The 15,196-nt window shown below is 35.9% G+C and overlaps 1 protein-coding gene across 1 annotated transcript; it reads left to right on the top strand.

Moving 5' to 3' along the window:
* Positions 1 to 4,511: 4,511 nt before the first annotated feature.
* LOC104245087 (flowering locus K homology domain) lies at positions 4,512 to 14,798 on the top strand. Its single transcript, XM_009800651.2, has 7 exons — positions 4,512 to 4,678; positions 6,881 to 7,327; positions 9,093 to 9,345; positions 12,176 to 12,324; positions 12,405 to 12,734; positions 13,991 to 14,185; positions 14,385 to 14,798. The coding sequence occupies exons 2-7, from the start codon at positions 6,890 to 6,892 to the stop codon at positions 14,559 to 14,561; spliced, it is 1,542 nt and encodes a 513-aa protein (XP_009798953.1). The 5' UTR covers positions 4,512 to 4,678; positions 6,881 to 6,889; the 3' UTR covers positions 14,562 to 14,798.
* Positions 14,799 to 15,196: the final 398 nt, after the last annotated feature.

Raw genomic sequence — 15,196 nt, 5'->3', positions numbered from 1 at the left:
GGGTGAAATAAAAAGGTAAAGAAGCTATCACCTCAAGGAATCTTCAACATATTCAAGCTAAGAAAAGAATGGAGACAATGTCAAAGACATCTTAAAGAGTTCGTTTGAGCCAAACAAGTTCATCAGCACCACAATCAATTACCCAGTAGATATTAGAACTTCAGTATTTTTGTTTGCCTTTTGGCAATTGGTATATGTAAAGACAATATGAATTTCTGTTTTGGTATATAACTATATTTAGCAATGACTGAAAGTTTCTAAGTTTATGGTATTATGTGCATCAATGACTGTTGATTTGTAGGTCTATTTACTGGAAATGATATGCAACAATGACTGCAATTTTGTTAAGTCAATTTCTATATTTTTATGTTTAAGTCTGTTTTTCTGCAATATGCAGCAGTTACTGCAAATTTGTAGGTTTGTTTATTGGAAATGATATGCAGCAATGACTGCAAGTTTATTAAGTTAGTTTTTTTTTGTTTAAGTCTGCTGCAAAGTTGTTATAGCCTGTTTGGCCAAGCTTCTTTTTGGCCAAAAGTGCTTTTTTGGCCAAAAATTGAGGTGTTTGGCCAAGCTTTTGCAAGGAAAAAAGTGCTTTTGAGGAGAAACAGGAGCATTTTTGGAGAAGTAGAAAAAATAGCTTCTCTCCAAAAGCACTTTTTTGAGAAGCACTTTTGAGAAAAATACACTTAGAATCAGTTTTTTAAAGCTTGGCCAAACACTAATTGTTGCTCAGAAGTGCTTTTCAAACTAATTAGTCAAACAGAAACTGCTTCTCACCAAAAGTACTTTTGAGAAAAGCACTTTTGAAAAAAGTACTTTTGAGAAAAGCACTTTTGAAAAAAGTACTTCTCAAAATAAGCTAATTTTTGCAGCTTGGCCAAACGGGCTATTAATCTGTTTTCTGCATAAATATGCTGCTAATATGCAGCAGTGACTGCAAAGTTGTTAATCTGTTTTTCTGCATAATTGTGCTGCTAATATACACTAGTGACTGCAAATTTCTAAGTTAATGTAAAGCATGTATTTGTAATAGACATATTGTCAATTTTCACAATACAAACTTATCAACAAGGTGCATTATATTACAATAAAAGTTACACCAAATTTTTACAAAATATACCGCAATTTTGGTAAGAAACACTAAAGATAGACAACAGATCCTAAGGCAACTTCATTGAATGATTCTTCACATATACTAGATGAAACCAATAGCTTGTAACTATAACATATCCACACAACACAAAAAACCAAAGTACTTTCTCCCTAATCTTGGAGTTAACAAATTGATCCTCCACTTCTCCTCCCTTCCTTTCATATTCTCAATCTCTCCCTCCAACTTCTCCAATTGCATCTTTATCTTCCTTTCCACTTATTTTTTCCCTAGGATTCTCAACACTTTCATACACTTCCAATGCACTTTCAAGTTCACCAATTTTCTCCACCAGTTTAGGAATAACAAATTTCGATCTTGGATCAATTTCTGCATCTCTCCAACGCAAAAAATCACAAGATCTTGGACCCTATAATAATGAAACACAACGATTTAATTAAGGTCAATCAATGACAACTTCAACTAATTTACCAAAATTAAACTTACCTCATAGTATGGACACACCCAATATCTTATACCGGGGTTCTGAGGGGTCCAAGCAGTCATTATCGACAGCATATAACCATGGTTGCAACGAACTTCTTCATTCGACCCAGGATCATCATCTTCCATGCAAAGCCTAGCCAAGTTAGTTGACCGTATTGTCGGCTAAGCCCTAAAATTAGATGAACCTCTCAAATAAGAAGAAATTCGAAACACTCAATAAGCCCTAAAATCAGATAAACCAAAAGATTATATAGAAGAATAAGGCTTTGATTCCGATAAAAGGATTCAAAATTGTAGGTCTTAGCCAGAATTTGTGAGTAATTGAAGGAGAGGGGACTTAGGTTTCTTGAAAAAGGGAAGAGGATTTGGATCGGATAATTGAAAATTTTACCGTTCGGCCTCCTTATAAAGTAAAGAGTCTCTTTTACCGTTGGGTCTCTTTATTTTATAATAATTTTTCTTTTTTAATTCATTTTATCCATTAATTTTAGTGTAAAACGCGCTCACAAATCAAATGTTTCCACGCGCTAGGTCTGGGGTCATGAAGGATGGAACAAAATTCACTTCCAATGTGTTTAGGGGTAAAAGAACGCCTGTTTAGTTAAAGTATCCAGACATATTTTTTGAACAAGTTTAATGGGGCCTTTATGTATTTTACCTAAATATTATAATACAAGTATTGCTTTATCTTACCTAAAATAATATATTAATTTTTACGTAAGTTATCATGGTTGGTCGTGACGAAGAGTTCAATACCAAAATTAAATATTGCATTACTTATGAACAATTTTATAGCAAAATCAAACATAATACTATTATGTAAATATTATAGGGAGAAGGGTCAAATATACCCCTCTACTATGAGAAAAGGATCAAGTTCACCCTCTGTATACTTTCTGTCTAAAAATACCCTTGCTGTTATACAATTGGATCAAATATACACTTCCTTCATTAAAATTGTCCAAGATGCACGCCCAATCCCATATGACATTGACATTTTGGCTACGTGACATGCCACATCATTAGACACGTGGCATGTCAGTATAGAAATGCTAGATCTCATGCTCTTGTCCTTAATTCCAACAAACTACGATCAATATGATCAGTTTCATGCCTTAACAGGCGGTCTAAAGAAGAAATCATAGACATACTGCAATAATTTTATGCGGAGACAAGACAATTAGTTTCTTGACATTGGTACAGAATGAAGAACAAGCATCTCCTGGATCTTTTAAGTGAAAATGAAGCAAATGCAACAAAAGTGCTGAAGCCTTTCAATCGCCCCCAGTGGCTGCCGTTTCTGAGGAGGAAAGAAAGAAGCAGCTGGATATGAGTACCTAATTTTGGGGTGTAATAACTCTCTCTTACATGCATGCTCACGTGCTGAATGATCAAATTCCATGAATCATATCCAATTCCATGAACTATATACGATCAAAATCGAGCCTATTTGATCGAGACAACGGAGTTGCATCGAGGGTAGCCTCGTAATGAATCAAACCCGAGCTCGAAGACGAGGTATCGAGTCTAAAGATCGAAGTGTACGTTGAGACCGAAGCCAACAATAATCGAGGTTAAGTATGACCGACTTCGAGGGGAGTGCAATAACGGAAAGGCGAGATATCCGTAACCGGTCGAAGACCACGACGGAAATCTCGGAACAGATCAATCATGAGATTTACTTTCGTAATTAGAATTGTACTATAATTAGGACTCCTCTAGTATATAAAGGGGGGTCCCCATGATTTGTAATCATCTTACATTCATACTGATCAAGGCAATATAACATTTCTATCTCAGGTTTATCAACTTGTTGTTCTTTAATTATTTTTATTTTACTAAGCTCGAGGGTTCATCAGCTTGAGGGCACCGTCCAAGCATTGGTTTGTTTTACATTCTTGTCAATTCCCATCACTTATCTTTAAGTTAATCAATTAATATTAGGTGAAATCACGTATCCTTAAAACCACATTATAAGTTTAATTGGTATCTAGTTTTTAGGGTAAACAATCACAAACTTAAAAATAGCATCATCAAAAACATTTCAGCACTCAAGAAGCTACTTAAAAGGTACCGCTTGACTATCAGCTTCACAAGATAAACAACTAGCAGAGAAATTAAAAAGATAGAAACAAAAAACAGTTTGGAGATGGCTATGGCCGATAGCTCTAGAAGTCCTTGCTAGCTGAAGTAATCTTTGCATTGTATTTTGAACTTAAATCCATGCGAAAAAAATTAAAAGTTACTTTCTTGTTCCTTTCTTTGACAGGTAACACTTTGGACAATTTTAACGGAGGAAGGGTATATTTGATTTTTGATCCAAATGTATAACAGCAGGGGTATTTTTAGACAGAACATGTAACGAAGGGTAAACTTGATCCTTTTCTCGTAGTAAAAAGAAAAAATAATGTTGTAAACCAAATGTTACCATATTAACGATGTTAAATTTATATTGAGGTTATTTTTCATTCGGAGAAGTCCAGTAATTGAATTATGGAAAAGATGCCCCAAAAAGGGCAAAACCAACGAGTATTTATTTTCCTCCTACTATTGAAGAACAAAATACAACAACAACAACAACAACGACCCAGTATAATCTCACAAGTGTGGTCTGGGGAGGGTAATATGTACGCAGACCTTACCTCTACCCCGAAGGGTAGAGAGGCTGTTTCCAGGAGACCTCGGCTCAAAAAAGTAATAGGAGATGATATATTAGTACCATAAAAATGCGTAATAAAATAACAACAATATATAAGAGATATGAAATATGAAATACAGAATACGAAATACGAAATACGAAATATGAAATAGATGGTAGTATATTACCAAAAGCATACCTACTGAAATATTTTGTTATTGAAGAACAAAATAAACAAACAAAAGACATATAATAAAAACATACCTACTGAAAATACATAAACACGACAATAAACCTGCCAAAAACCCAGAGGAAAAAAGAAAACCCACCCAAAACCTAAATTTGGTCGAAGCCAAAAGCAGTCTTCTATTCTTCAACAAAACGAGTTCGTGTTCAGTTGTTGTTCTCTCTCTCTAAAGTACTGTATCACTGAAACCCATGTAAGTAATAAAGTAAATTTATGGAACTCTACATCACTATATGTATACATTTTCCCAATTAGGTTTCTAGGGCTTGCGGGTATGTTGATTTTTAGCTCCAATTCTTACAGTTATTCGGGGTATGTCAATTCAAGAGATTGTTGCTTAATTTTTGATGGGTCACTATTTTCTTGAGATATTTTTGCTCTATCTCTTTCTTTAATTGCTCTTCCATTCCGTGTTAATGTTCTAATTCTCCATTATGATTTTGGTACTTGTTGAAATGCTTGGGGAGATTTCATGAGGAATTTGTTAAAGTTTTAAGTTTTTGTGATATTGGAATTTTATGCAGTGATTATAATTCTCTTTTTCAATTAGTGTTTGTTTTATGCTTTTAGTGTTCTAATTCTCACTTTTGCTCGGTTTAGTTTTGGTAATTTCTGCATGAGTTTTTTGTGTCAATGTTGAAATTCTTTCTTACTTTAATAACTATTGCATTGCGAAACATGGTTTTCTAATTATCATTTTTGCTCAGTTTGATTTTTGGTATTGCGAAAACTGGGTTATGGTGCCTTGTCTTTTTGTACTAGTTTTCTGATGGGGTTTTCCTGTACTTTTAGCTACAAGTCCGTATGGTTTTTGAGTTCTTTGGTAAACGGACCCTAGAATGGAGTAAAGAGAAAGAATGATTAGTTAATCTCCTTTGAGCAGGTTCAAGGTGCCCATCTCTTCATGCTAGATTCATGGTGGGGTTTCATTATAGTTTAACTTTCGAGGTCAATTTGGTTTATGGGTTATATGCTAAAATTAAACCAGGTAAGAGTCATGAAAGTAACACTGATTAGTAACTATTACCTTAGTCATAACTCATCAAGAAGAAGTGATACGTGAGACCTTATTTATAAAAAAAAGGATCTTTGACAGTGGTAGATTTTCATTCAGGACATGTTTGGGTGGAAAAAACTACTTGAATCAAAACTTTTTACTGGACTGACTTTGTTACTGACTTTGTTACGGATGATATGAGCTATGGATTTGAAAGAATCAGCATCTTGTTTTGTTAATATAAATATTCTGGTAAATAAAGCAAGTTTGTGTAACACTAATCTTTTCATTCTTCATATTAGGTTAGACTAGTAAGTTTTTGGATAAGATTACGTTAGACTGATAATGTTTAAGAGTTATAGATGAGGAGAAGTACAAAAGAAGAGAGCTTTCATAGAGCTGATATGGTAGCTGTGGTCTTGATCTGATATGCAATGCTTTTTTACCTTTTGTGTTGTAGTTCCATGAAAGAAAATTGTAGTTTGCGATATGTCTATGCCAAACTATATAGTCTTAAGATGCATGTGCAGAACACTGATCAAAAATAAAAAATAAAAATAAAGAAAGATGCATTTGTCAACAGTGCCTAGAGTCAACTGTTTTGAGTGAGACGTATTTTGTTTTTGAATTTTAAGTGGGGTCACTGGTTGCTTCTTCATTATTTATAGCTTGGTCTAGAAAAGAGAATAAATTTAATTGGAAGTGAGCAACTGGATCCCATGTAATACTTGCGTTAGGTAGTATGCTATAAACTGTGAGAAAATGGGCTTCATTTTCTGGCAGACAAGAAAGGGACATGCATTGATTCTCTGATCATGGAGTGTGAATTATATATACTTGAAAGACCAATTGTTAATGAATGATGTACAGTTCAAAATAGACTTGATTGTAACTCCATAGCTCCTCTTTCTAGATCTGATCTTTTGTCGTGTTCTCTACTAATGTGCCAAATAGTTCTAACGTTTGTCATGTTAAACATGGGGCATTTAAGGAACTTGATTTGTTTCTGTGACAAGAATGTCTCACTCCAAGTATCATGAGTCTTGACGATTCTTATTTGCTCTCACCCTGTGAACCTTATGAAATTTCTTTTACGGTTTAAGCATAAAGCTTTCTGGAAGAGGAACCATTTTTTCCCTTACATTCTCTTCTAGTTTTAAAATGAAACATAGTTTAGTTGTTGCTATTTAAAATGAATTCCTAGTTTTTAACTTTCTGGGCTTTTTTGGGTAGCAATGGTTGCAAAAACAAAACTAGTCAATTTGATGGTGCTAACTAAAACCGTTAAGTAATGAACTTATCAAGAAAAAAGATTGTTTATCTAATGTACTTTTTAAAGTGATATTTGTGTTTATATACCTGTGCACACGCCCCTTGAAAATTATCTCTATTTCACAGTAAAGGGATATGGAGGAACTTAATTTTATCAAAGAAGAGAATGCGGAGGAACTAGATCAAAGCCTTAATCAACACGAGAATGAGGGAGTACCAGAGAACTCACTCCTTGAGGTGAAAGAAGAACCTTCACTCCTTGAGGTGAAGCAAGAACAGGAGCAGGAGCAGGAGCAGGAACCAGAACAAGAACAAGAAGAGGAACAGGAACAAGAACAGGAACAGGAACAGGAACAGGAAAAAGAACTACAACAAGAAGATGTTGCTGCTACTGCGGGTGGTGGTGAAAGGTGGCCAGGGTGGCCAGGGGAAAGTGTATTCCGCATGCTGGTCCCTTCACAAAAAGTAGGTAGTATTATTGGACGCAAAGGAGAGTACATAAAAAAAACAGTTGAAGAATCAAAAGCTCGTATCAAGATTCTCGATGGTCCTCCAGGGACTTCTGAGAGAGCAGTAAGTCCCAGCTTTTCTACTGTATATATACACATTCCTGTAGGCAAGATACTTATCAAACTCCACCCTGTTTTCTTCTGTTACTTTTTGTTTCGTTGCTTACTAATCCATGTTTTTCCTTTTCTACCTTTAAAAAACTTAGTATACCTCCCCCCCCTCCCCCCCCAAAATAAAATAAAAAAATTATATACACACACACACACACACACACTCTTTTAAAACAGATATATAACTAAGTCAAAGGGTTCTGGGAAGTCCTAAACATCAAGGATTTGAGTTGTTCGATCGTAACCTCTTGCTGTTATTTGTCTCTTTCCCCATCTCATCTCTTCCTTTCTTGTGGTTGTCTAGGTATGATACTTATTGGGTGAAATTAACTGTTGGTCGATATGGACCTGTGTTAACTAACATTGGGTGAAATTAACTGTTGGTCGATATGGACCTGTGTTAACTAATATTTCCTCTTTAAAACTGCTTGTGTAGTTGGTCAAAGTATTTAAAACTGCTGCGCTTTTATAAGTAGAGTTGGGTGACTGCTATTGGGTTTAAGAGAAATGCGGACATCTGGTAATTGATGGAAAGTGAAACAAGAAGCTTATAATGTCTGTTCAAGAAAGTCAGCAAAAGTGCCGTTGGAGCATTCACCGGAAAGAATATAAGGGAAAAATTTGTAGCAGGCAGGCAGTGTGTGGCCCTTCATTATTAGGTGGAAGTTCCTTGAACCTCTACAATGATCATAGAGACTTTGATACCATGTGAGAATGCGAATCTGATACCCTTTAAGAATTCGATAGAGGTGATATATTGATTGCTTGATGATTTGATCAAGGCAGGGCAATAGGTAGTTAAAGTTTAAACACTAGGCACATAAGATATTTGCCAATGTGGGACGATATCTAGCATAAGAATATTACTGTCTTAACACTCTATCTCTAACACTAACAGTAACCTTAACCTTCTAATTTGAATTGTTAAGAAATGGAACATATGGTAAAAAGTTTGAATGCAGACGGTATATATTTAATTTGAGTAAAGAGAATTCCTTACTATGTAAGAAGGCGAACCACAATATTTGGGCACGAGCTTTGTAATTACTCTCTCCGTCCCAGGTTTGGCGTCGCATTTAGTTGGGACATGAATTTCATTTAAGAGTTGAAGCCTTACTATTCTTTTAACTAAAGCAGGTCCAAAAGTAAAGATGACGTTAACTTTTGATAACTTTCAACGTTTAAAATAATATGAAAATTCATTATTGTAATAAGAATAACAGCTTTATTATTTCTAAATTTAAAGGTCCAAAAGTAGAGACAACATTGACTTTTTGGCAATTTCAATGTTTAGAATAAGATGGAAGTGCGCTTCTGTAATAGTAACCACAGGTGTCTAAAATAGTAGAGAAAACGTTTCTATTATTGGAAGAGGGAGACAATCTGGAACAACCCAACGTAGATGTAAGGCAGATGATTTGGCACATGAATATTTTATTAACCAGAATTCTAAAATATTTGTCTTTTACAATAACACAATTCTTAGAGTATGGTTCATACTAATGAAAGCGAACACACTCTCGCTATAGTATTTTAGTCTGTACTAATGAAAGACAAAATACTTTATGTAGATGTATATATTTTGCTAATGGAAGAGAGCACACATTCTTCTAGTTCATGATTCGAAACTTGTATCGCTGCAGTTAAGTTATAACATCTTTTTTGTTAAGTACAGTTAAGTTATAATTTATTGTAATGAATTGCTGCTATGCGGATAGGTAATGGTATCTGCCAAGGAGGATCCCGATGCCTCTCTTCCACCTGCTATAGATGGTCTTCTGAGGGTTCATAAACGTGTTGTTGATGGGCTCGATAGTGATTCTTCTCATCCTCCTCCAGGTATACCTGGAAAGGTCTCGACAAAGCTGCTGGTGCAAGCAGCACAGGCTGGAAGTCTTATTGGAAAACAAGGGACAACTGTCAAGACCATTCAAGAAGCATCCCAGTGTATTGTTAGAGTTCTTGGAACAGGTTCTTTCCTTTGCTTTTAGATATCTCTGTTATTCAACCAAGGAGCTAGAGTTTAGCATTTTCGTCTGTGTTTTAGGGACATCCATTTTGCATTTGAGTTCTTTTGTTCTTGAACTCTGATACCCCTTCTGCGATCAACTATCTTATCTATGTGGTCTTGGTTTGTACTCTTGGCTCTATTTGAATAAATGCATGAAATTACTCGTGCCTTCTAGCTTGTTTTAAAATGACAAGGAGGGGGCGATTTTCTTGAGTTTCTTGTTCAGGAAAAAGGTTAGCTTTTAATGCAGGCAAAGTTTCAACTCAGAATAATTCACATCAACGTTTCAGGTTCTTGTATTGATTTAGTCATTTCAATAGATCATCTGAGCCTTGGCTAGTACTCCCTGCAATGTTTCCTTGAAAACCATGCATGGTGAGTGTGTTTCTTTGTGGAGAGGAAGTTACTTTAGTATAGTAGAATAAGGAATTTAAGTGGTAATCATGTAAGAATAAAATTAATAAGAGTTTGAAGTATTTACTCAAAAAAATAATAGCAAGAGTTTGAAGCCTGTAAGTCTTTCCAACAACTAAAGAAGAGATCTAAAGGGTAATAGAAGAATTTTGGCCAAAGGCCTTTTAATGAATATTTGTCGGATCTTATCCTTTTCATTCTAGTAATAATAAATTAATAGCACGTTTAATACGTCGTAGTTTGTTTTGTATGAATTGAATCAGGTTTATAAAACTTGTTCTCATGTAAATATAATTGTGGTATCCAGATGTGGTAAATCTTTTTTGATGAAGTAAACATCGTCATTAATGGCATCAAAAGATGCAAATCGTGTAGCTATTACAAAAGATATTAGGTGAAAAAGAGATTTTGTTACTCCATACAGTGAGGCCTATGCTAGGGATAGGGAGTTACCAAAATCCAAAAAGGTGTCAGGAGAGTTTACTGGGAATAAGTTGCTACAGCTATATAAACTTAAGAATTCAGCTTTCAGGGACTGATTTGGAGTTGATATTTCATCAAAACATCTGTTTCTTTCGGCCCAAACACATCAAAATATGCAAGTAGGTATCATCCTCCAGGTTTTTCTGATGATGCTGCCAACCTTCCAAGTGCTCCAGATGCATCCTTGACACTCCCTGGCATAACCCTGCTGAGTCCAAAACGGAGATAAAGATGTTCCAGATATATACTGTCATTGTACAATGTAATCCAGATGCTGTAAATCTTGTAGTAAGTAGCAAACCAAGAGCAGAAGTTCAGGAAATTTTCTAGATCAAAGTTAAAATTTAGTACTACTAATTGAGCCTCGATCTAAATTAGTTGGGGTAACTATATAAATATTTTATACCCATTTATCTTTATTCAGGTCCATTTCATTTAAATACTAAATAATGTTCTTTTAATGCATAGTAGGGTTAACTAAAACTAGACTCTCTAGGTCCCAGCTCACTCACATTGACATAGAAATCTAATAAAAAGATGGGGAAAAAAGAAAATAATGAGTTATCTTAACCAAAGGATAAATTAAGATCATAAATTTTAACGAGTGCAATATGTCCAAACTAGACTTTTTATGGTCTCCATGTGTCTAGTCATTTTAGAAGGCGTAGTCCTCTTTATGAGAAGTTGCAAATGAGCTACAGGGTTGTAATTCTCTGACTCAAAACATGTAATTCCTTCCAGGAAAGAGTATTTTGCTTGGAAAAGCTTATGGAGTTGATGACACGGTAAGTGTCTTATCAAAGAAGAGTTAGTTTGAGTGGGTCGATGGGATCCAAATGCAGATCATCAAATACCGTTGAGAAGCTGTAAGAGTCACCGAATAAAATGCATTTTCTTAAAAAAATTCAATTATTCCCTCCCTCCCATTTTACGTGAAGGGGCTTGATGGTTATGGAATTTACAAAAGAAAAAATGATTATGCTGCGATCAACCAAAAATTGTGGTTTCAAACATGCCATGAGATATTTGTGGCTATAAAATCATGTCATTAAGGGTAAAATGGGGATTCTGTGATAAAAATTGTTTCCAAAGAGGTGGGACTGACTAAAAAGAAAAGAGTGACATAAAATAGGATGGAGGGAGTATTATTGTTGTTCTTATTTATCAAAATATACCTGAATGAACAAGTGAAAGCAACCATTAAGTATGAAAACATTAGTGAAGCCTCACTGAATGAATTTGATGCCAAGGATGTGGTTTTGCTCGCTGGTCATTTTGGTCTAATATTGGATTTATAGTCAGGACCTCTTACATCTCGTTGCGTGTAGGACTACGTTGTTCCACACTTTGGCTCAAGAGCACGTGGTGATCCTCCTAGCTCAAGGAGGCATCTAATCTTTTTGTACTCTAGGTATGTGTCCTGTTTGTATGCGTAGGCTTGAGCACACTGAATTAAAATTCGCCAAGCTTAGACGTTTTTTCAAGACTTGAACTTTTTCCAATTGAATTTGGTCTCATCCTTCTTTGGAAATGTTAAACTCAGATTAAACTAAAACTTTTCTCATATTGGAGTCGAGGTAAAAAAACATGAAATAACAGATTAGTGGAAAGCTAAAACATAAAATAAACTGGAATGTGGAAAGTCATATTCCTGTTGTGTATACTTTTGTATGTCTAACTTAATACTAGAGGAGTTAAGTACGGTAATTCCTGTGGTTAAATTGTTCGGTTGGATTTGGAGATTGCGAGGTCCTTAATTGGTACTATAGCCTCTCTGCATTCATCATGAACTATTCTTTGGGACTGTTTTGTTCAATTTGTGTTTTTAACTGCAATTTTATCACTAGTTCATGTGGTCTTACTTCCTTCTTGTGATGCTGCATATCATTGCAGAGGATCTTCCTGTTTTTGCACTTCAAGATGATAGGATAGTTGAAGTAGTAGGGGAGCCTGCAAGTGTACACAAGGCAGTTGAGTTAATTGCTAATCACTTGAGGAAATTTTTGGTTGATCGCAGCATAATCCCAGTATTTGAGATGCAAGTAAGCCTCATTTCAATTAGAAATATTTAGGACTGTATCTTAGCATCTTTTGATGGATAATGAACTTATTTATTGTTTAGATGCAAATGCCAAATCCACCAGTGGAACACATGCCACCTCCACAGTCTTGGGGTCCTCCTCCCCAAGCTTTCCCCCCAAGCGCTGCTGGAGGTCCGGGATATGGATCTAATCCTCATTTCATGCCACCACCATCAAGGCAACATGATAGTTATTACCCTCCAGCTGACATGCCACCATCGAGGCAACATGATAGTTATTATGCTCCAGTTGACATGCCACCTCCACTGGAGAAACAACCTCATCAGGGAATTTCTGCATATGGAAGAGAAGCTCCAATGTCAATGCATTCATCATCAAACAACACAGCCGCACCGTCTCTGATTACTCAGGTATGTTCTGTTACTCTAAGCACACTGAGTCAGTATTTAAAGAGAAATGGGTGGGATTTTGTGTTAATGCACTTTGTTAAGCTTCTTATTGTTGTTTTACCCGAGGAGAATAGTTCATTAGTTTTGAAATTAGCTACAGCTTCAACTCTACATGTCCATCTTTCCCACCATTCTGTTGAAAGAAACCAAAAGGCTGGCAGTCATTCACTAAAAGACAGGTGGGAATTACCAAAAAAGGGAAAATTGCTACACACCCTATATGCACTTCAGTAATAGGTATCAAATTGTATTGGGTGATACCTTGATGCAATCTGGATGCACTATAGTGCAGGTTATTTAGCGAAGCAAGAAATGCATAAGCTGTAGGGTAGCTTTTGTATATTCCCAGGCAGTTCTGTTAACCATGGCTAGTCGGGCAACTCCTAGCTTTACTTGAGAAGTACTCCCTGCCGGGTTTTTTGGAGTTAGAGGATCAACATAACTAATTTTCTGTTTGACTTTGGACATACATTTCTTAATTTTGGAAAAAGAAAATTTGCTTGATTGGAGATTTTGTTAATGTACTTATAAATCACAATTCTATAGTTAAAATATTTTTATTTGTTTGAGAAAATTGTAGTTGAAGAAAATTTTGACTTCCGAAATAGTAATAGGTGTTACTCTGATGTGATACAGGGAGAACATATTTTAGGACTCATTTTGTAACTTGTGTCGCTTCCAATAATTTTCACTCATTTAGTGACGTGTCGCTTCCAATCTTAATCATTGTTTTCGTCCATTTTTTCCCGCAAAGACTGCTCCATCAGTTACTTGATCTTATAGGCTTCTTTTTGCCTGCTCTTGTATCGTTTGATTTCTTGTTTCTCCGAGCTTCTTTTGTGACCTCTGTTGGTACTTTGTTGGTTAAACAAACTTGATTTCCTGATGTATCATGGTTTTCTTTTAGCATTTTTTGAGATGTAAGGGCTTGTAATGGCGTTGTTGTTTCCAGTTGGTGCCAATCTGAATCACTGCATTACGCACAAATAGCATATATCCTTGGCCTTACACTGATACTTTATTAAATTGGATACTTAGCTGAGAATTAAGGATTGCCCTTCAGAAATATTTTTAGGTTGCAAAAATATTGGCAATTTATATGCAAGACATCCTAAGCAAACCTAATATGGTCACGATGAAGTGCTAGTAAACAAACTGAGAAAAAAAAAGATATTCATGTGCGAGTTTTTGCTTGTTCTGAGGGCATAGTTTTGCAGATTACACAGCATATGCAGATCCCATTGTCCTATGCTGATGCTGTGATTGGAACAAATGGTGCGAGCATAAGCTACATCCGGCGGGTTAGTGGTGCTACTGTTACCATACAGGAAACAAGGGGAGTTCCTGGGGAGATGACTGTTGAGATCAGTGGAACTGCTTCTCAAGTCCAAACAGCACAACAATTGGTACAGGTAAAATTCTTGCTTCACTTGTCATAGGATTTAAACTCTTTTTTCCCTCTGGTATGTGCATATGCATATGAGTTTCTGTTGAGGCAGCGCAAAATGCCAGTCTTTTATTTTTCCATTTGACTTTTGGTTTAGCCAATATCCGTGCTTCTCATAGCCTATCTTGAAATGTATTTGTTTATTCTTCATTTGTGTGTCGTAGAATTTCATGGCAGATGCAGGGGCGCCTCAGGCACAGACAGCTCCACCAGCTGACCAAGGCTACAACTCCTATGGAGCTCCTCCTACTTCTATGTATTCATCTGCCCCTACAAATCCAGGCGTTCCAGGTCAATCAGGGGGCTATGGTTCAGTGTATGGTACCAACTATGGCTATTGAGCTGGACCCTTATGCATTTCATTTGGTGAACAAAACTAATAATCCTTTCATCAGAGTGCTTTGTACTGTTGTACCTTCATTTAGGCCTAGTGACATGGAACTCCTATAGGTAGAGAGTATATGCATTAGGCTCGTCACAACGATGTACCTACCAAATGTCTATTTCATTTTTCTCCTGATTTGTCTCTATCTCACCTTCCTACTTTTTCCAAGACTAATATGATCTTTAACACTGAATATTTTCATATTTGCTCGGTTAGCTGCCACAGCGCTCAAGGATTTAAAAAATTATGACTCTACATGGTGTTCGAGGATGTTTGGCGGTTTCTCTGTGCAACTAGTATTGCAGCTGCGTAAACACAAATAGTTGGGATTGTATAAAAGTCGTCCTTACAGAAGTACTTCTCCCTTGGGGCATTGGGCTGGTCACAGGCGATCATATCAGTGTTAACAGAAGAAGAGAAAGAATAAGTAATGAGGTAGAGGGTAAAACTAATGAAACATGCTCTGCTTTATGGACTATTATTTTTTTTCTTTAAAATTTGAAGCAGCCATCCATATTGTAGATGAAATAACAAAGAAAGCTCTTTTACATTAGTATCATATTATGTTCTGATGGAACAAAATGGCTTCTA

The sequence above is a fragment of the Nicotiana sylvestris genome, chromosome 1, assembly GCF_000393655.2.
Source record: "Nicotiana sylvestris chromosome 1, ASM39365v2, whole genome shotgun sequence".
In the NCBI taxonomy this organism is placed as follows: Eukaryota; Viridiplantae; Streptophyta; class Magnoliopsida; order Solanales; family Solanaceae; genus Nicotiana; species Nicotiana sylvestris.
This window is presented reverse-complemented; position numbering and strand designations above follow the sequence as displayed.

What these genes read in the sequence shown, in the direction of transcription:
- LOC104245087 (XM_009800651.2), top strand. Translation starts at nt 6,890, where the DNA reads ATGGAGGAACTTAATTTTATCAAAGAAGAGAATGCGGAGGAACTAGAT. An exon ending in CACCGTCTCTGATTACTCAG is followed by an intron (nt 12,735 to 13,990) that starts GTATGTTCTGTT and finishes ATAGTTTTGCAG; the next exon opens with ATTACACAGCATATGCAGAT. An exon ending in CAGCACAACAATTGGTACAG is followed by an intron (nt 14,186 to 14,384) that starts GTAAAATTCTTG and finishes TGTGTGTCGTAG; the next exon opens with AATTTCATGGCAGATGCAGG.